The sequence below is a fragment of the Acanthochromis polyacanthus genome, chromosome 11 (assembly GCF_021347895.1).
Source record: "Acanthochromis polyacanthus isolate Apoly-LR-REF ecotype Palm Island chromosome 11, KAUST_Apoly_ChrSc, whole genome shotgun sequence".
Classification (NCBI taxonomy): Eukaryota; Metazoa; Chordata; class Actinopteri; family Pomacentridae; genus Acanthochromis; species Acanthochromis polyacanthus.
In genome coordinates, this window is record NC_067123.1 from 29,204,386 (window position 1) to 29,225,570 (window position 21,185).

Below are 21,185 nucleotides of genomic sequence, written 5' to 3' on the forward strand. Positions count from 1 at the left end.
CTAATGAGCAAAAGTGCAATTTGCTCACTGGAGCGTTTGGTCTTAATTATTCCATAATACATTTGACATAATCCCATTTAGGGAAAGAGTGGGCGTTCGGCCCTCTGCAGGCCGGTTTTGCTTGCGGTTTGTGACAGAAATGGAGACACACAGACGGGAAAATGGATTAGTGTCACAGAGCAGTGATTACATACATGTTGGTGGCAGCAATTCTATGGCAGTTAGAGTGAAAGATAGAATACGGTGTTGCAAAGGCAGACTGAAGAGTGATCATGGAAGACGGGGGGAGCAAGAGAATTTGAAAATGACACTTTTGGGGGAGTGTGGAAAGAGGGGAGTCTTGGGCGGAGGGGTGATGTGATTCACCAGCTATTGTCTGGAGTCTATATCTCAATATAACAGTAAGAGGATTATCCAGGAACACACCTCTCTCTGCTGCCCAAAGGCAACCAAATAAGCCCCCAGCACATAAACACCACCCAGACACAGAAAGAGAATGACACACACATACAGAGAGAGGGTGTGTGTGTGCGTGTGTGTGTGCGTGTGCGTGTGAGGGGCTCTTAGACATTATGTTCACACACACACTTGCTGTGGTGTAAAATGGAGCATATTGACTTCCAGTGTTAACAGACGCTGTTTAAATCCGCCACTCACCCCCATTCTGCACAAGCAGGCTGAGGCTGGACGCTGGCAAAGGGTTTACTCCACTGTGTGTATAAGTGCGTGTTTGTGCATAAGTGTGTGTGTTGGCACTTTGACACCCAAAGTGCGCGCGCGCCGTGCCGTTCTGCCGCTATAGCCAAAGGGAGAGGAAAAAAAGGCTTAACAGATCTGTGCTTGCATGCGGGCGGGCGGGCAGAGACGAACCATTAAAATCTCGTCTGCAGACCCTCCGCTGGTCGCGCGCATTTTACTACTACAACTCCTCCCGGTACCGCCTGCTCGTGCCGTCGACGGACGTCCAAAAAGCGCAGAAGTGACACGCGCGTAAAAGGTGTGGAGGAGAGGGCGCAATGGAACCGAACCCGAGCCGCTAAACCGAGACACACACAGAGATATACCAGGCTATTCGGTGAGGATAGAAAAATAAAGCGACATGGTGAAAATGGACCAGATCTGAACTTTGGAGGATCTCGCCGTGAGGATTAATTGTGCAGCTCCGAGATCTGACCGGTGGCACCGAAGGAGAAACGGAACGGATCAGAGTTAGCATCGAAGAGGGATACTGAAGATCTGCGTTATGGCGCGCTGTGACAGCCGCTTGGGGACCTGGCAGGTGCTGCTGACCATCTCCATGGTCATCATCCCGCTGTGTGCTCACGGTAAGACCGCGCCACTACCGGTGTCCCACCCTGTGCGTGCTTGTACCGATGGTTTAATGTGTGCACGGAGGCGCGCACGTGTGTGAATATTTTTTTTTATTTTTTTTTTTATTTTTTGCAAAATGACACCTGCATCGGTTGAGGTTTGATTTGAAAAATGACACATGCAAATGTGCATGTATGCGGCATGGAGATGCAAGTGAGGGGGGGAAATGTGCACTGGTGGCAGCTTAATGTGCACTATCGTCATTTATTATCTTGCAGCTAATTGATGGCAACTTGATGTGCACTGATCTTGAAATTAGACACTGGTATATTAAATGGCATTGCATTTTGCATTAATATTACCACATTTTCCTCATTTCTATAGCAGCTATGAATAAAATTGCATTCAAAAGACAATCACATCTCTGTGCAGACAAGCCCATTGGTGGGATTTCACATTTTCTGCCCCTCTGTATATCATTAATGCCACTTGAACCACTGGCTGCATCTGCTGTGTCCACTCAAGAGGGTAAAGGGGGAAAAATCCTCTCCCTCTTGTAATTAGGCTGCTTAATTCCAATTTTCTCACCCTAATATGAGCTGTATGACGAACTGTATGAGTGTGGATGATCACTGGGATATTTGACAGTTCAGCACTGCAGCTGCGACCGGTCGCGTCGGTGCGTATCAAAGACAAAGGCGGGATTAGGTGCACCGTGGCCCGGCTACAGGAGGCCCATTCATGGTGCTGAAAGGACTGAATTCCTCCAGACATTCATAGGAGGAGGAGGAGGAGGAGGGGAAGCCTGAGACCACTGGACATCCCCCCTCTACAACACCACCACCTCTCCTCCTCTTCCTCTTCCTCCTCTGCATCCTCATCCACCTACCGTCCATCCTTTCTTCTGTCTGTCTGATTGTCTGGAGGAAAATGTGCAAAAAAAATCTCGCAGAAATGAGCGCTGCCCAGCAACAGGGTGGCTCGTGCACGCGCAGGGTCGGTTGGGTTCACGTGGGCACGCGCTGCCACTGTCACCCACCCCTCCACCCCTTCTCCTCCATCCGCATCTCTCGCCCTCGATGTGTAACCAGGCGTTAACTCTGTGACATATTGACCGGTTAATATGCGCCCTGCGTCCCGTCTCTCATGTATTAAAGCGCGCATACCACGTGGTTTTGGGGGGGATATGTGGTTAATTAGGAGCCCAGGAAGGGTGGCTGTCATTGGCCATCTGGGCGGGATATAAGATCTGGAGGCATTTTTCTCTCTCATGTTTGTCTCTCTGTTATTAAAGTGCAGTGGATCAACTAAGGAAAAGGAACACCACAGCACACACGGAGTCAAATATAGTCTTAATATTCCTTTGATGCTGCTTTGGAGCCTTCTGGGGAATCTGGAGTACTCACTGTTATTACCTCATTGTCAGGCAGACTGAGTGCATGCATCAGCAGGGCTGAGACGTTGCTGCCTAACAATTATTGCCAGTTATGATTCATTGCACATTTATTTTATAGATAGATGGATAGATAGATTCCGTAGTCTATAAAATCGCATAAAAATGCCAATTGCAATTCTACAAAGTCTAGCTTGACAAGTTCGAAGTCTTTGCAATCTGTACACCACCTTGTTTTGTCCAACCTGAAGGCAAAAACCCAAATATAGCCTGTCAGTGTCATTTACTGTCATATACTGTTTAAGAAAAGTCTGTATAAAAATGGGGAAAAAGGTGAAAATGTGTGAACAAGGATACCAGAGCAAAAAAGGTTAAATCAGTCAAAAAGTTGCATTCACAAACTGTAAAAACACCAAAAACAACAGCAAACCTCTGCAAAATAATGATGTTCTTAACAGATTTTTAAATGCCATAAAATTTTGTCTTAGTTTTATGGTGACACTGTAAAGGAGTAAATTACTTTTTGCAAAAATGAAGATTATGATGTAGATTCTGTGTATGGTTTTGACTTGTATTTTTGTTTGTTTTTATACAGTCAACATATATACATATGTTTTTCTGTGATTTTGCAATTTTAGTAGATATTTTCTGTAACTTACCAGAATGGGGAAAATCGTTTAGTAGTTAAATGGTAAAAAAAAAAAAAAAAAAAAAAAAACACAGAAAAAACATAAAAACAAAAATTTTAAAAATTATTTCCATTTCTTCCATCCTCAATATGCTCAAAATGTACAAATTTCCTTTCAGATAATGACAAATATCTGGAGAATGACAAGATATTTTGCTGATTTTTATACAGTAAAAGTAGTGTCATTTTCAAACACTGAACAGATTTGTAAAAATGACTATTTTTCTATCTCAACATTATTTACACTTTTGACCAATTTTTCATCTCTTTTTGTAGCTAACACCTACATTTACAAACCAGAACACGGAGAATCTGTAAAATAACGGTAAATTGAAGGAAAAAACAGCTATAAAGTGTTTTTTAAAGTGTAGTGGACTGTAAAAAACATAATATTCACGTGTCAGAATTAATTAGTTTTTGGCCCATTTACTTGATTTAAACCAAGCTGCCTATTAATACACTTTTAATCCAAAACACCCCCAAAAAACAAATAATTTTAAATCACTTCAACTCCTTATGAAACCACACACACACACAGGAACGTATTCTCCTTGGTGTCCATGTAAAACAATGTGGATCCGGTCCAGATTCTTGCGTGTCCTGCCATGTGAGAGTGAGTGTGTGTCCAGCGTCTGAGTGAACGCATACTGTGAGGTCCATCTGCCCTGTAGCCCCAGAAAGCTCATGATATGTCACCACGGATCAGATCATCAGCATCTCCTGATTCCCTTCCTTTCTCTGGCATAAACACAGGAGGGGAGGGAGACGACTATTTATAGTTAAAAATATCAAAAGCGCCCCTCAGGTTAAGGGGTGGAGACTGGACGATCAAAGGTAGTGAAAAGTCAGAGCAGCTGCCTAACACAATTTAAATGTAAAACTGATTAAGGATCAGCTATGAATAAATTCTTGCTCTGCGTGGACCTGCACCTGACTGCTGACTGTGAATCTAGTGGGCGTAGTCAGCATCTTTCTAGCTTCTATGAGTGGACATAGTTAGAAAAGTAGGTCTCTGTCCAGCAACACTGCAGGGCTCCCACAGCTCCCACTGCGTCCTGCCGGTGCTGCTGCTGGGAGGCCGCCCTCTAACCAATCACAGTGACCTCAGGTGAAACTTGTTACCATGGTGACACGCTCATCATGATGCCAGAGGTTAAGAGCCGAGCAGCAGTTAAAGGCACAAATCGTACCATTTCTACAGGCGGAAATCAAATTGCTAAGCGGGGGCTCGTGCTTTCAGCTGATCATGTCGCTCTTGTAATCTCTTCATGTTCCCTTTTGCTCTGTTAATCGCCATAAAGGCCACCAGCTGCTAACAGGATGCAACATCTAAGTCTCAACGGAGAACAAATTGGCAGATTGGACCTTTAAATGAAAACCGAATCTGTTTATAATCACTTTAAATCGGTGGGGCATGTCTCCTTCACAAACTGTGAACCGGTCGAGTTCATTCCACCTCAGCTTTCCCAGAGATGGAGTTGGCATATAACACTTACTGACTGGCTGGCTGATTGATTGAAAAACAAGAGAGAGAGCGAGCACTAACACTGGATTCTCTGTTTCCACCGCAACTCCCTCGCTCCGTTCCTCCTTTCAACGTGGCACCTCTTTACATCTCACCATGGCAACTGCGCCGAGTGTGTGTGTGAGGTGAATCTCATGGTTCCTCAGCCGCCGCTAGTCTCCGTGACTCGAGGCACGTTCAGATGGTTTTTGTATTTGCTCTGAATGAAGTGCCAGACATGGAGAGCAGTGATCTCATTGGACACAGTGATTTCAGGGTGGCAGTGGGAGAGCCAAGAATCTGGATGAGTTTGGCCATTTGTGCAGATGTACCAGGCCAGTGGAAAAGGGTGACAAAGTGGCTTCTTAAAATATTGTCAACTGTGGGAACATTGGCACCAGGGCAGGAAAAATATTCCCAGGAACTGTGCAACAGCAGGGTCTCTCTCTCTCTCTCTCTTTCTTTCTTTCTTTGGATAGATATAGTCTAACATTTTAGGACATGCCTAATGAACTTCACAAAGAATTAACTCTTGTGTCTGTGTGTTAAATGTGGAGCTAAAGCAGCAAATGTTAGCTCTGGTCAGCTCTGTGATTCTGTCCAGTGCAGCCTAGTCTCACACCAAAATACATGTCAGCTACGTCGGTCCACAGCACAAAATGTACTTTTTATTTTTCTACAAAAAGGCAGTGAAATTGTGAGATGCTTGTGTTTGTAAGGAGCTTTTATTTTGGCAAGCCTTGTCATGCTAGTAATGGAGATTTGTGCTTAGTGTTGGTACAAGTGTGTTTTAACCCAAATTGTGATCTCTTCCTGAATTTAATGTAAAATTTAAGTATGTCTTCAGCATAATCAACAGCAAACAACTAAATGCACATCAAAATGTAAAAAGATACAAAAATCGCACGGTTCCACACAGGGCCGGGTGAAAGTTCTCTGGTTAATGCCACCAATAACCCTCCAAAATGCTTTTTTTTTCGTTCTGTTTAAGCACAAAACAAAAGAAACTAGAAAGTTATGTGTAATAGACACAGGCTAACAGAAAAAGACAGGCCAAAAAATGTAGTTATCTTAGTTTACAGCCACTACTTTGAAACTATTATTGTTTGTGCTGTGGACTACAAATACACATTTTAGTAAGAGACCGTGTTGCCATTGGTAACAAAACACGCACTTCCAGTATAACTGAAGTTCACCATTTAACATATTCAGTTTTATTTCTTTAATATGCACAAAATCTCATGTGTAAAAACTGTTTATATATAGGTATATATTTCTTGACATTAATTCCTTATAGTGTAAAACAAGCTCTTAATTAGTTAACTTTAAAGGTTCAAGATGGGTGATTTTCTTACCTTTGGGCAGAGTCAGGTGAAGTTATTTTTACAAGCTTAAACCTTAGCTAAGGAGTTTTTTCTTTTTTGTTATATCCCTCTATAACTCTTAGCAAGATAGCAAATAATAAATTATTTTCAAAAAAAATGTTTGACTGCATCATTTAAATCAACTTATTTCACGTTTTCTAACAGGAGCTTTCGCTTCTGCCTCCAACTTAACAAGTGATATAATGTTTTATTTCAACACCCAAAGCCAAAACTCCATGTTTTTAAAGGCCCTTACAAGTTTGTTTTTTGAAGAAACTGTGCTCTCCACTTGAATTTAAAAGGCAGCTCTGTGGGTTTGAACAATGTCTGGCTGAGATTGTAATGACTGGCCAACTGGCAGCCTGCTGCATGTTCGAAGGTTCTAAGAATTCCTGTCCGTCTGCATCACTTTGCCTCTTTCGATACATGTGTGTGTACGCGTGTGTACATGTGTGTGTGTGTGTGTCTACATCTTCCTCTGCAGATTGCCAAGTGCAAAAGAAGTGCCTGACCAGTCAGTCTCTAACCTATAGCTCTAAATCCTAATCTAATCCTCATCCAGTCTCGGTCACTAGAGCACATTAGTCAATCACTCATGGTCCTAATCCTTCATCACCACATTCTAATTACACGCTCAACACAAGAGCTTCTGCTCTTGGTCTCATTTCTTCGACAATTAATCACTTAGCTCTTAAAAGTGATCTGAAGATAGTGCTTCTCTTTTCTTTTTTATTTTCTGCTGAGCGTCACATTTCCTTAAACCGGCTCTCTTGTGGATAGACTTTGTATATATAGCGCATTTTAAATTGCATAATGTTTGTTAAATTTAGCTGAGTTTACAGTGAAGAATGTTCTCCTAGAAAAGTATCTTTGTACAACCTTAAGGCACTTCTGCAAATTAATGTACCTCAGCCTCAGGCCTCGATTTCTATCAAACGAAACACAGTCTTGTGATGAGTTAAATGCATGTTTGTTCATCTTTTTTTAACCTGCATTTAGGTAAAAAGAGAAAAAATGCCTGTCAAACTCCCACAGTGTTCTGTCATTGTTCTGTGTTCACAATAATAATCATGTCAGGGTCACTAAATCGATTTTGCGCATCAAAGTCCATTTGCCTGTCATGTAGAGGACTATTTAAAACAGCTGTATAATGTCTCCTTTGTCTCATCTGAACAAACACACAACGATGTTATCAGGATTGCCTCATCTTGGGTTTGGAAATGACAGATTTTTAATGGAAAACCTGCGCTATAGGCTTTGTTTTCAGAGTATGATTAATGTCAGCAGTCGAAACTTGACCTGATCCTTACAAATCTTTGTTAATCTATCCGTTGTGAGTCCTCAAAATGAAAAAGTACACTATTTTGGACAACCTCATGACCTTTCGGTGTCTGATTGACAGGGAGGCATTCACTGGCCAGGCGCCACCATCACCACAACCAGTCGTCCGTTCACAAGGAGGCCTTGAACGCCAGGATGGTGCTCAGCGACGACTCTGCAGAGAGGGAACACCTGATCGGAGCAGGGCTCGGGCTCGGTGCCAAACTCCCGCTCAGCTCCCCCAAACACCACCATTCTCACAAGCGCGTCCACCTAGATTTTGTGGAGGAAGACCCACCTGTGGGGGAGGAGCTCACAGCCGGGGGGGCGGGTCCAGACCAGCCATCGTCCGATGACGTAATCACCGTGGAGTTTCACAGTCCTGCGCCAGATATCGTGCCCTCTGATGTCGCTCTGGATTGGGCCAAAGTCCCGAAACCCCAGAAACAGAAAGCGGGGGACCCCACTGCATGGACGCTTTCTGATTTTTACGACTACCTGTCCCCCGACGATGACCTCTCAGCGCTGGATACGACCCCTGTACCCGAGCCCACCCCTTCACCTCCAGCCGACATGGAGGATGAGAATCCACTCCTGGCTGGTTCTCCTGCTGTCCCTGACAACGTGAGGCCCAACATGAACAGTGGACCATCCTTACCGGCTCCTCCCATGCCAGGGCTGGGCAAGGACGACGAGTTAGGCTTAGGTGGGGCCTTTGGGGAAGGTGGCTGCAGGCTGGGCTTTGTGCAGTCCGGACCTGGGGTGTGTGTGTCTCAGTGTGACGTTGAACCCAATTTCTGCTTCAACGGAGGGGTGTGCACCGTGGTGGCTGGAATCGGAGCCTTCTGCAGGTGAGAAACAGTGTGTGGCTTTTTTTCATCCTGTCTGATAATTAAAATCAAACTTTTTAGTGCACAGCTGGTACTAGGGAGTGTACACAGTCTAAAAAATAACATTTGGGCGCAACAAAATGATTAAGGCAGTCTGCACCCATCATTTTGTATCAGGAGAACTTTTACTGAAATTATGTTCAACCAACAAACAAGATTGAGTTGAGAGAATTAGCCTTTTCTCTACAGATCAAAGGTATTTTTAATTAATAGTGTTAACTGTTCCAGCATGTTAACAAATGAGAGGGAACTAGAAATTGTGAACTTAAGGTGATAGATACAGTAGATGGATAGATACTGTATTAATCCCGAGGAAAATTCAAGCTAATCAAGTTATTAAGCCAGTTTCATTAAATTACATAAACTTGACTTCACTTTTAAATCAACTAATAGTAATATTTGACTAGAAATTGCACAAAATATTAAGTTCAGGGAATTCCTGACCTTCCATGCCCTTTAAAACCATGTTTCCAAGTTAAAAGTTTTATCCAAATCAGTGAATTTGGTGATTTTTTTTTTGTCTTGCAACCATGTATTAGGTAAAAATACAAAAAATGACTGTCCAACCTTTATTTATTTATCAGAATAAGTCGCTGGAATTTCTTTTCAGTGTGCAGTCTGTAAATGGTGGTGGGGTATTAGGTTTCAAAACTTATCCCTTCGGAATAATTTCCTGTGTGTCAGTTCTGCAGCACAAAAGGAAAGATTTGGGACACTTCAGACGCACACCAAAAACACGCTGGCGCACAAAGACAGAAGGCTGGCTTTGTGTGTCATGAGGGTTCGTCAAGATCGCAGCAGGGTCGCAGAAGGATTAGCTCAGTTTTGAAGGCAGGGGGTAAAGGGTGTGTGTGTGTCTTGGTAGGCTGCTGACAGCTGATACACACACACACACACACACACACACACACACACACACACACACACACACACACACACACACACACACACACACACACACACAGTGTATTCTTATCTTTTTGGGGACCTACCATTCATATCTAACCCCTAACCCTAACCCTTACCCTAACCCTAACCTTAACCCAGACCAAAACAATGCCAAACCCTAAAGAAACGTTTTTGCACTTTTACTTTTTTCAGTAACAACAAAATGGCCAAGAAAACACTGTTTCCATTTATGGGGACCCAAATGAGGTCCCCACAAATGACATTTTTTTTGGTTTTCTTATGGTTGTGAGGACATTAGGTCCCCACAACCCCTATAATTACCCGCCCACACACACATAGAAAGTATACGAGGAAGACAATACAGTAAGGTCAGGGAGGGACGCATTAAAGACACACATGCCACTCGTGCACACACATTTTACTTAGAAACATGCTCGTGCACGCCTCGATAGCACCATCTGTCCTGTCCTGCAGCCTCGCTGTAAGCTTGGAAGTAAACTGTTGCTCATCTTGTCGTACCTGCTGAGTAATATCACACGTGCATATGTACACACACATACGCATTTAGATATATTCAAGCAGCATTCAAACCCTTGCATGCAATTGCACGGAAATAACAAGAACATGGACGCACACAAACACACACACACACACACACTTGCACGCACGTGTTCTGATCCTTTGATCTCATTAAGAGCTAGGCTGCAGGCCCAATCCCTGCTTTGCTGGACAGACTTCAGGACACCATGTCATCAGCCCCAAGTACCATTTTACACTCTTTACTCTGTCTTAGATGTTGTCGCAATAAATATGGTAAATACTCTGGTGCAATGGGCAAACACTCCTGATAAAGCTCTTGACTTCTTATAGCAAGTCAGAGCTCACCACAAATTACAAGTGTTCATTTAACATCAAAGAGTGATAGAGTCTTTTTATGTTTCTTCCTCTCTTCTTCTCTTTTCCATCTCTTTGTATGTAGGTGCAACGTGCAGGACTACATCTGGAACAAAGGCATGCGCTGTGATTGGGCGGTCACCGAGTTCCAGGTGTTGTGCGTGGTGGTGGGCGTGTCCTCGTTTGTGCTCCTCCTGCTGTTCATGATCATCGTGTTCTTTGCCAAGAGGCTGCACCGCCTCAAGAACGAGAACAGACGCCTTCGCAAACGCAGGTGTGTGTGTGTGAGACTGGGAGGTGAGAGTGTAAAAATATGAGCTGTGAGTTACACTGTTTGGATGGCGTTAAGAGTGGTAGGTAGGATTTTGTCAACATCAGCCAAATTTCTGTTACAACCTTTGAAAGAATCTACAACCTACTGATATATTTGAAGCATTTTTAAGTCAAATACAAGTAGAGAAATATCCACTGAATTATGTAAATTTACTGTGATGACATATTTTTGTGTGGGATGCTTATGTATCAGGCTTTATCTGACGAGCTATTTTAACATTTTACCAGTAGCTGTAATTTCAACTGTAGAAATCAACAACTGCTTTTTGACAAGTTAGATCTCCAAAACAACCATTAAGTAATTTTGACTTGTAGCAGATCTAATTACAGATATCTATGGGACATTTCTTGATTCTTAATATCGACAAAGGCGATCCTACCAGTGGAAATGTCCATTGTAGATACTTGTAACCTAATTATAACGAAATGATTTTTTTTGACTGTTATTTAAACTCAGTTGCAGATTTAAATTATTGTGCAGAATTTGTTTGCTATGTTATAAATCCAAGTCAATAATTTCTTCCTATTCATCGTTCTAAGTATTGATATCAACAACTCAGTTCTCACTAGTGGAAATGCAACTTACTGATATGGGTAGCATACCCAAAATGAATATTCTAATTAATAATATTAACTTCATTTGCATAGCACCTTTAACAACGTGAGTTTACAAAGTGCTTTGACAGACAAAGCAGATACCCAGAGGGCAAAATAAGAACATGAAGCCAGGCAGTCAGGCCAAAGAAAATTATCCAAAATTAAGGTGAAATTAGGATAAACTTACTATGAGAAGACAAACGTTGCAAAATGCCAACAATAAATGCCATAAAAACCCTGAAAAGCAATAAAAAGAAGACATCCGATTAAAGCAAGTCTATATAAACATGGTTTTATAGACTACAGCTGATGCCTAAAGGTCTATTTGTCACAATAATTAATGCAACAAATTTTTAATCAATATGCTAATGAAGTTACACACATATGCAAATTAGGATGGTGTATCTAAAATGCTATGCTGATATGTCAGATGCATCACAAATGCAGTTGTTGATATCTTAAATGAGATGTTACATTCCCACGAGTAATGCTCCTTTTTCCACATGTGGAAATTCAGCTGTAGATATCGGCAGCTGTGATTAAATTAAAGCCGTCTGTCGATCAGTTCTGACTAGTAGAAACGTAATTTGTGCAATAATGTGCCGTAGCATTTCAAAAATCATTTTCCAGACATCACAAATTACCATTTTAGCATTCTGACAAGCTGATACGCCATTTCCACAAATTATAGCCCCACTGACTGAATGATGAAACGGCTCGCTCTAAGCTCCCACGTTTGCGAAACGAGGCAAAGCGTGGAGCTGGAGAGAGGCGAAATGCTCAGATTTTAAAAGGAAGACACGTTACTGCAAATATTTACCACACAGCTCTCTCCCTCTGTGCCCTCCTGCAGTAAGTACCGCCCACAGAGCACCGAGCCACAGACGGATGGACTCTCGGTTTCCACAACAGCCGACGGCTCTCAGCCAAACGTAAGGAAACTGTGCGACACCCCTCCGCCCGCTCCCCAAGCTCACACTCACAACCTGGCGTACTATGACAACATTATCTGTCAGGTATGCCCCCAACTCTCCTCATGTTTGCTCTCTCCCTCTCCTTCCAGCTGATTTTTTTTCTCTCTCTCTCTCTGCTTTCCGTTCATTTTCCTCTCTCTCTTTCCTCTCATCCTCATCGTGTTCTCTCCCACCTTCTCGCCTCCCCGCCAGCTTGAGTAATGATTTGATTCATTGTCTCTGTCTTCATCTATCCGAATATCTGAGCACGCACACTAAAAAAACAACCACAAGATTCTCGTTAGGATTTCAGTGGAGAATGTCTGTGTTTAATTGCTTTTCACACTCAGAGGCCGTCAGCAACCAGCTATACGTGGGAATATAAACCTAGAAACCTTTATAACCACTTCCAGGTAAGCACAGTGGAGACGTCCACATTGCCTGCAGCAGTCTCCCTCCCTGGCTTTGCTTTGATTTTACCCACTCTGCAGCTGCCAGACACCAGATTTTTGGTTCTCCATTCGCTGCAAAATCCTCACTTCCACGACCTTTTCTCCCCGCATCTGATCTCGTTCTTGATCAGCTGCATTCCATGTTACACCTCTGTGTGAGATGATTAATCGCCTCCTGCAAGGTCTCCTGCAGCCGGTCGTTCGGAGGTGTTATGTAGTCGCCTATGTGTAAATAAATAGCAAGTTCCCACATCTGCTTCCTCTGTCTTACCTGTGCCTCTGCATCCTGAGAAGCTCGGTGAGGAAGCTGACCCTCCATTTTGTTTAAACTGCTCGCTGCTCGCTCCCCCAGTGCAGCTCCAACAGCCATTTTAGGTCCCTGTGCAGCAGGTTTCCCTATTTTTCTGCCCAGTTCTCTTTTACAGGTTGTGCATGTAGTGCTGCTGTAAAAGTGCTCTGCATTGTGTAGCAGCATGTGTGTGAGTGTGTGACTATGATTGCATTCATTTATGTCCATGTTTCTGTGTGCGGGGGTTTGTATTTGTTCGTGCCCGTCTTTTTGTCCGTCAATCACATTCGCCTACTGGGTTACTAAACCAATACACTGTGTGAAGCTGCTGATGCATGGCTAAACTCTTAAAAATCAATTGGGATTCTTGTTAATAGAGGTAGATACAAAAAAAACAGAAGCAGCACATGTAGTCTATGAAACCCACAACAAAAACATGACTCTAAACTTTTTGGATCCGTTGCATGAAAGGACATTTAGCGAGTCGTGTCCGGCTGCATTCAGTGCGACTGATCAATAGTGTCCTACTTCCTGGCTGCTGCGCCTCTGACCTTCAGAAAACTGTGACACGTCAATCAATAGATGACTTGAACGTGTACAAACCGACATGCACACAGACGCAACACATTTGCAAACATACAAACACATCCCTGCGGCCGATAATGGCACCACGTTACCACGTTTAACTGCAAGCACATGCTGATGGATTTTCAAAATTACAACCTAATTCTCAGTCCATTAAACACACTTGGCTGAACACACCGAAGTGAACAAATTGTGACTTGTTTTTTTTTTTCTTCATAGAAACCACCGCTCTCAGAGCTCTGCTGGCATTTCAGTGCAGTGATTATAGATGAGTTTCTGTGACTTCCGGATGCTCTAAATGTCAGGTCTAGAGGCTAAAAAGCCCCTGCAGGCACACAGTCCGCAATGCAGTTTTTAAATGTCATAGGTCTGATCAGTATTTTTTGGAATGCTGAGGTATGATTAGTTGATTAGATAAAGGTCTGAACATGCAGTTCCAGTATCATTGCGTACAGTGACCTTCAGGAATGATTATCTCTGGCGACAGGGGATTTTTCTGACAGATAGCTGTAGTTTGTCTTAGACGTGACTGAGCTACATGATTTCCACTTCTATTTTTACCTTCAGTTTAGTTTCAGATTTCTAGTTTGAAGCAGTTGTAAAGAGACGCCATCCTTGTCAAATCAACTCTTCTGTTTCTTTGGATTGCAGTGAGAATAATCCACCACACAAAAAGAAATCAGCCTTTTCTTTTCCCTTATTGACAAGGAGCTTAACTGGGAGCGTCTACTGTACGATCCTACACACTTTCCCTCTGTTTTATGTATTTTGTGCATCTTTTGTTAAACACCGTGGTTGCCAGGGCACAATTAGCAGCATTTACTATTCAGAAAAATTGTCCTGCCAGGAATTTAACATGACAAAACATCCCCACAAACAATGTAAAAGACACATTTGCAGCATCAGAGCTTGAAAACGTTTAATTTTTACACAAAATCCAAGCATTAGAATGTACTTGGAATTCCGGTGCGTGTATTAAGATGTGTTTTTCTCTGCTAAACGTCAGACATGTGTGAAGAGTAACTAACTCTCTCCGCAGGACGAGCCTCAGAAGCAAGACGACCAAGCAAAGTCCCCACAAGCCAAGGAAGAGGGCTCTATGAACATCCTCAACTCTCATTCCCCCAAGCACGAGAACAACCGCCCAGCCTCCTTCGCCCACGACCAGGGCCACACCCCCAACAACACGGAGGAGAACGCCGAGGTAAACATGCTCCAGAACAACCTGGTATAATGTCACCGTCTGTCGTAGTGTGCCGCTGGAGAATCAGACCAAAATATTGCACGCAGGGCTCCTAGGCTAGCATCGTTTACACCTGGCAAAGTGCGTAACAGTCGAATAAGACCTAAATGTTGAAAGTAAGCACAACATGTTATGAAGGTACAACTTGAGAAGCACAACAGTCCTGTTTACAAGGCTGCATTGCCAACACTGATCACATAGTGGCGCCGCTGCCTCCTTTTCTTTCCTCTATCCGCCTCTTACACTGGACTAAAAATCTCTGGCTTGGACCAACTTGCTGACTGACTTTCCTCTGTACTGATGCCCTGCCTTGGTCTTTGGCCAATGAACTCCTTCATTGTCTCTTCTCCCCTCCTACCCTCCCCTCTCCTCACCCCTGCCTGCCCCGCCTTACTGTCTCTCTCTCTCGCTCCCTCTCTCTCTATCTCTGCCCGCATGCATTGGTGTTATCAACGAAAAAAAAATGTCTGAAAACGTAATATTTGCAAAAGAAGTACGTGGAAAATTAAGTGAATATGTATTTGCGAAATATTCATGTTTGACATTGCTAATAAGTGGATATGTCTAGACTAAATGAGGTCAAAGTAATTGCTTGGAGTTGATATTTGAATCTATCTACATATATTACACACGCTGTGTCTTGGTTTTCAATGTGATTTATAATGCTTTAATGTACTTGAGATTCTTTTGTACTTTTTTGGGTATACATGGAGGATTACAGTTCACAGTTGTTGGAATAAATCTTTTTAATTTTATCCAGCTCGTCCCTGTGTGTTGCTATGAGCTCCGCTTTCCCTGCAGACTACCTCCCTCTCGCTCGCTCTCTTTTTCTTTCTTCCTTTCTCTGCATGTCTGCTCACGATGAAGCTAACTACTGCCCAGCTGCTCTCTTGCTAATAATACATGAATGCATTGCTGACCCTGCTTTCGTGCCACAGTAGGCTGCTCACAGATTACACCACACACACCAAGGTGCCTGCTGCTTATTCAGAACCATGGACAGCTCTCTCAGCTGAATACAAGCTACTACAGACCTTGAAATTTACCAGTATAGACTTAATGATAATTCAAATAATCTAATTATAGATAGATAGATTCTGTCTTTTTACACAGAAACTAAGTGTGAATATTAATGAAATCGTGAAAATTACTAAATCTACGCAACTCCTGTGGTCGGTTTTTCATTTATTGCATGGACATGAATGTTGAAATATCTGTTACTGTTGTCTATTCCTTTGTCTGTATTTTGTTTTGGTTATTTTTGCACAAATTCCCACCTTCAATCTGTATTAGGCCTGTCATATCAGATTTTCATCACATGATTATCAGAGCCAAAACACTTCACGATAACAATATTACTGCAATATCTAAAGAAAATAGGGAAAGATATAATATTGCTGTCAGTCAAATGCATCTTTAATTTTGTTTATTGAATGTTTTGTCTCTTTTTTTTTGGCAAATTAAGTGCATTAAAAATGTGAGTGTTGGTAAGTGGAGAGAGGGTGTGTAACCATAACTGTACTGTTTATTGTTAATATACTAGATACTTACTGGTGTTGGATTATTTAAATTATTGTCATATGCTTAGTATTACAATAATATCAATATTTTATTCTTTGAAAATCATGGTTGCTGTCAATACCTTATCTGTGTTACTAAGATTTTATATTTGTAGCTCAACATTATTACTATTTAAACTCATAAAGACAGGCCACTTTTACTAGTTTTCACTTTTTACAGTGTTCTGCAGTACAATATCTACATTTTAAGGATGAAAAATATACTTTGGCTCAAGAACCACCATCAGAACCTTAGAGTAGCTATAATGATTTACATTAAAAGTAAATTATATGGATGATTGACTGTGTAAAAATACTCACATGTACAGATGACAGTTATCACCCAACCAGTTCTCCTCGACTCTACGACGCTTCTATAAATTTTGCAGTGTCTTTTAGCTCACTCTTGTCTGGTCTGCAATGTTGGGTCCTGTAACTTCTTTCAGCAAAAAGACACTCATTTGTAGACATTTTCCTGGGGAGCTAATGGAAGCTAAAAACCGATTATCATTGGATGGACAGAAACATGACACCAAAGTACAATTAGTCTGGTTCAATGTTGTCAGTTTCACCATATTATCCTAAATGAGAAGGTAAGGGACCAAAAATCCTGATTTCAGCTGTCCAGTCTGAGCCCTGTACCTGATGATTTGTCCTTGTCTGTATTTGTCTCTTCATGTCATTGTGTTGCCTCTGTGACTGTCCCTACATTGTTGCATCCTTCTCTACTTACCATATTTCCACATCAGGATGGAGTCACTATTGGCCTGGAGGTGCTTCTCCCCAAAGAGGCCAAACTCCACCCGGAGTCCAGCAAACCCCTTCAGTATGACGTCTTCCTCTACAAGGTTGCCAACAACGGAGACTCTGCCTCTCCCAGCCACGGGCCGGCCTCTCACTCCACCAACTCCTACTCCACCTCTCATCCCATTCCCAGATCGCCTAAAACACCCAAGACACCCAAGTCGCCCAAGATGCCTAAATCGCCCAAATCACCCAAACGCCCTAAGGACCACTTACCCAGTAACCGTGAGCCTTTAGCAGGGAGGCACTCCTCCCCTGGCCGCTACCCCTCACCCGGCCGCCACCCATCACCGAGCCGCCACCCATCGCCAAGCCGTCACTCTGCTCCTGGGTGTTATACCTCCCCCACCCGCCATCCGTCCTCCCACCACTCTCCCTCTCAGTACAAGTGCATGCCTTCCTGCTCCACCACCCCGCCTCAGTTACGCCGGCCCCGAGGTCGGTCTCAGCCTTCAGTGTCAGGCCATTCGGGGACTGGGAGGGAGTACCAGTGTGGACACATTCGCCCGTCCCCCTCATCACCTCATCTCACCCAACCACCTCCATCGCCATCTAAGGTCAAGTGCAGCCCGATGAGCACCCGTTCCCTGCCGCCTCTGTCCTGACCAGGCCTTGACTTGGCCTGGCCCAACATCTGTACATTCAAACGCACAAACATCTGTCATCATCTAATCTCTCCAGCAACCTCTGCATTGTGACTCTAACTTTTTTTTTTATTACCGATTAATAGATCTTGTATCCATCTCTCCATCTTTGCACCCTGGCTCTTCACTTTTATACCTGGAGGATGAAGACAGCACCTCACCGTGGACCAGAAAACTGGGACAACTCTGCACACACACCACATTCAGTTGAATTCAAACTTGGATGCACCAAAATACAAACTCTGTATAAATCACTGTGTAGCCGCTGCAGCCTCACATTCGCACCCATATGTAAAACACAGCCTCTCAAAGCTCAGGTTTCTGCTCAGTCATGCACAAAACGAACGATTACATGTGAACGCGCTCTCATAGCGCAGTGCCAACATCAGCAACTGCTGAGGATATTCCTTGCAAAGGTTTCATAGAGTAGCCTTAGTCTTATCAACGGTTTATATAAATGTTTTGCTATTCAATATGCAATGTTATTTCATGTTTTCATAGGCTTTTGGGGTATTTTTTCATGTTTCTAATCCTCAATAAATTGATAAAACAACGAATCATGCAGCATTTTGTTCTAAAAATGAGGAAAGCTGAGAGGAACAACACAAACCAAGAGACAGCAAGACAGGAGGGGGAACAGATGAGGATTTTGAAGAGTAGCCAAGTTGCACGTTAGAGAAATAGGAAGGACTCTGCTCCCTCCTTGTGGACGATGCAGGTATTGCAGTAAGAGAAAAGGGCCTTGGAAATTTTGAATTATCAGCTGAATCATATGTTGAAGCAGATGGAAGATAAAATCAAGGGATTGCTTATAGTGCAACACAGTGAAAAAAATCACAGTCAGCCTTCAACGTAGGAAACAAATATAGTATTGTTATTTATTTGTGTTATTAAGTAGGGGAAATTTCTCAAATTCTATTTTTCAACCAGCGCCTGAAGTGACGTGTCGGTGTCCATGTTTAACTGAAGACTCCAGCAGGGAAAAAAGACACAGAGTAAATAAACTTTATGAACCTAAAGCTGAAACACACACCAACATATGAAGTCCCCAAAATGACATCAGTCAAGATTTTAAGTTTTTTGATGGGATGTAGCACAGTATCTATGTAATCTGCAAGACATTACTAGCGCAGAGCATTAGCAGAATTTTTCCCCACTAAATGTTTTTTTTCTTTCATCAAACTCTTAGGGCAACCAAAATGTATATTCGTGATTGAAGGTTTGACAAAAATGAGACAGCAAGAGACAACTATCTTATTCAGAGACAACAATCCAGATAGAAATAGGTGACATTAAATATGATAAATATTTGCTTTATATACATTTGTAAAGAGAGTTACCAGGTTAGAGAATCTGGCTACAAATCTTTTTATTTAAATCAGAAAATAGGAAGTATATATTTTCAAATGCATACTTACAATAAAGCCAGAAAGCTTGTGAACCTTTTAGATTTTCCATATTTCTGCATAAATGTGACCTAAAATTATAAAATCCTAAAAAATACATAAAGAGAACTCGGTGAAGCAAAATGAGATGAAAATATTATTCTTCATCATTTATTTATTTATGAAGTGCAATGATCCAACATTGTCTATCTGTGAGTGGCAAAAGTATAAGAACTTCTAAGATTAGCAATTAATTTAAAGGTGAAGTTAGTGCAGCGTTTTCAGTCAGTAAAAAGACAATGAGGTGTGAAAGGGCACCTTATTATGTTGCAATAGGGAGGCATATATCAAAGTCTGATATTCACAAAAAAAAACATATAATTCATATTTATGTGTGCATGTATATAATGGCAGAAACAAAGAAATTTTCTGAGGATTTCAGAAAAAGTTGGCCTGTCTTAACCTTCATGAGTCCACCATCAGGAGAACATTAAACCACCGTGTTGTACGTGGCATGATCATAAAGAGAAAGCAACTGTTCTCCAAAAAGAACCTTGTTGTCTGTCTGCAGTTTGCTACACATCATGCAGACAAGCCAGAGGACTTCCGGAAACATGTTTTGAGACAAATGAGACCAAAACCTTTTAGTTTAAATGAGAAGCCTCATGTTTGGGGAAAGGACAACCATGCATTCAGAAACATGGTCAGCAGAATTTGTGAAGCATGGTGGTGGTAGTATCATGGTTTGAGCCCATGCTGCATAATCTGAACCTGGATGCCTAGTCATGAGTGATGGAACAACAAATTCTGAGTTACGTAATCCAACCTGAGCCTGGGCGGCTTGTTATCAGTGATGGAACAATGAATATTCAATTACGTAAGCCAAGCTGAGTTACAAGACATCTTAAGATGAACTGAATCTCAAGAGAACATCGTGCAGCAAAACAACATCCCAAGGCACACATGGTCTCTAAACCAAAGAAGAATAAAGTTAATGTTTTGGAATGGCCAAGTCAGAGTCGTGACATAAATGTAAGAGAAATGTTGCGGAAGGACCTGAAGCAAGCCTTTCATGTGAGGAAACACACAAACAACCCAAATTGAAATTGTTCTGTACAGAGGAAGGGACTAAGATTGCTTCGAGCTGAAGTACAGGAGAGATGAATAGCTACCGGAAACCTTTAGTTGCAGCTGTTTCTGCATGAGGGAGTAAGAAAAGATACTGAAAGCAAATGTTCACATGCTTATATAATGTATAATTTCCTAAAAAAAAAAAAAATCCAAAAAACAAACAACAAGTGTGATGTTTTGGCATTATTGTGTTTCATTGGGTTTTCATATTTACTTTCAGGACTATGTATGCAGAAATAAAGACAATTCTGAAGGGTTTTCAAATTTTCAAGCACCGCTGTCGACTTTTACAAGATTTAAATGCTGTAACAGTTTTCTGACATGACACCAGAAGTAAAATTCTACCTTTTATGATCAGATTTTATTTCACAGATTTGTTGTGAATATGATTTAGCTTGCTGATACGCGTGCTATGACAAAGAAAAATACAATTTAATTTTACTTAGAACATGACAGTTAAAATACACTTACCTATTTATACCGCCTGACTTTATATTCATTCAACTCAGACATGACATTCTGTTTGAAACTGGGAAATTCTTACGTACAGCAAGTGTCTCCTGCACTTTATTTGAATCATAGTATTACCGTGTTAGTTATAATGTGAGGGTAAAGACATTTTAGTGCTCAGGATGTGAATCCACTCATCCCAAGCAATGGGTTCTTCTGTTACTTTAGGCGTCTCAAATTAAACATTTTACACATTTCCCACAATGTGACCCCTTACAGCTGCAGGCTGCGCTGGCACAGCTCTTCTGTTCTCTGATTTTTTATTTTCCCCTCGATGAAAAGCACCGTCTGGTTCCAGATGGATAGGGTGAAGGTGAAGTTAGCCTTCCTGCTGTTCTCATTTATCAGGAATAGACTGCATTGACATGAAAAGAGAAACCCACAGGTTTTAAAGTGAAGTGCCCGGATCTCTTCGTGACACTCGGTG

General features: G+C 42.1%; 1 protein-coding gene across 2 annotated transcripts; it reads left to right on the forward strand.

Moving 5' to 3' along the window:
- The first annotated feature begins 744 nt into the window (after positions 1–744).
- cspg5b (chondroitin sulfate proteoglycan 5b) lies at positions 745–15,480 on the forward strand. Of its 2 annotated transcripts, none has more exons than XM_022202822.2 (5): positions 745–1,325; positions 7,663–8,431; positions 10,359–10,547; positions 12,057–12,219; positions 14,522–15,480. In XM_022202822.2, exons 1-5 carry the CDS (start codon positions 1,244–1,246, stop codon positions 14,714–14,716), a joined length of 1,398 nt encoding a protein of 465 aa, XP_022058514.1. In that variant the 5' UTR covers positions 745–1,243; the 3' UTR covers positions 14,717–15,480. The 2 variants fall into 2 exon arrangements, with proteins under 2 accessions (XP_022058514.1, XP_022058515.1); XM_022202823.2 differs by having other exon boundaries at positions 749–1,325; positions 12,057–12,135.
- The last annotated feature ends 5,705 nt before the right edge of the window (positions 15,481–21,185 follow it).

Excerpts from the sequence above, each read along its gene's own strand:
- cspg5b (XM_022202822.2), top strand. The coding sequence starts at position 1,244 with ATGGCGCGCTGTGACAGCCGCTTGGGGACCTGGCAGGTGCTGCTGACC. Across the intron at positions 1,326-7,662 it reads CATCCCGCTGTGTGCTCACG|GGAGGCATTCACTGGCCAGG; the intron begins GTAAGACCGCGC and ends TCTGATTGACAG. Across the intron at positions 8,432-10,358 it reads GGAATCGGAGCCTTCTGCAG|GTGCAACGTGCAGGACTACA; the intron begins GTGAGAAACAGT and ends CTTTGTATGTAG.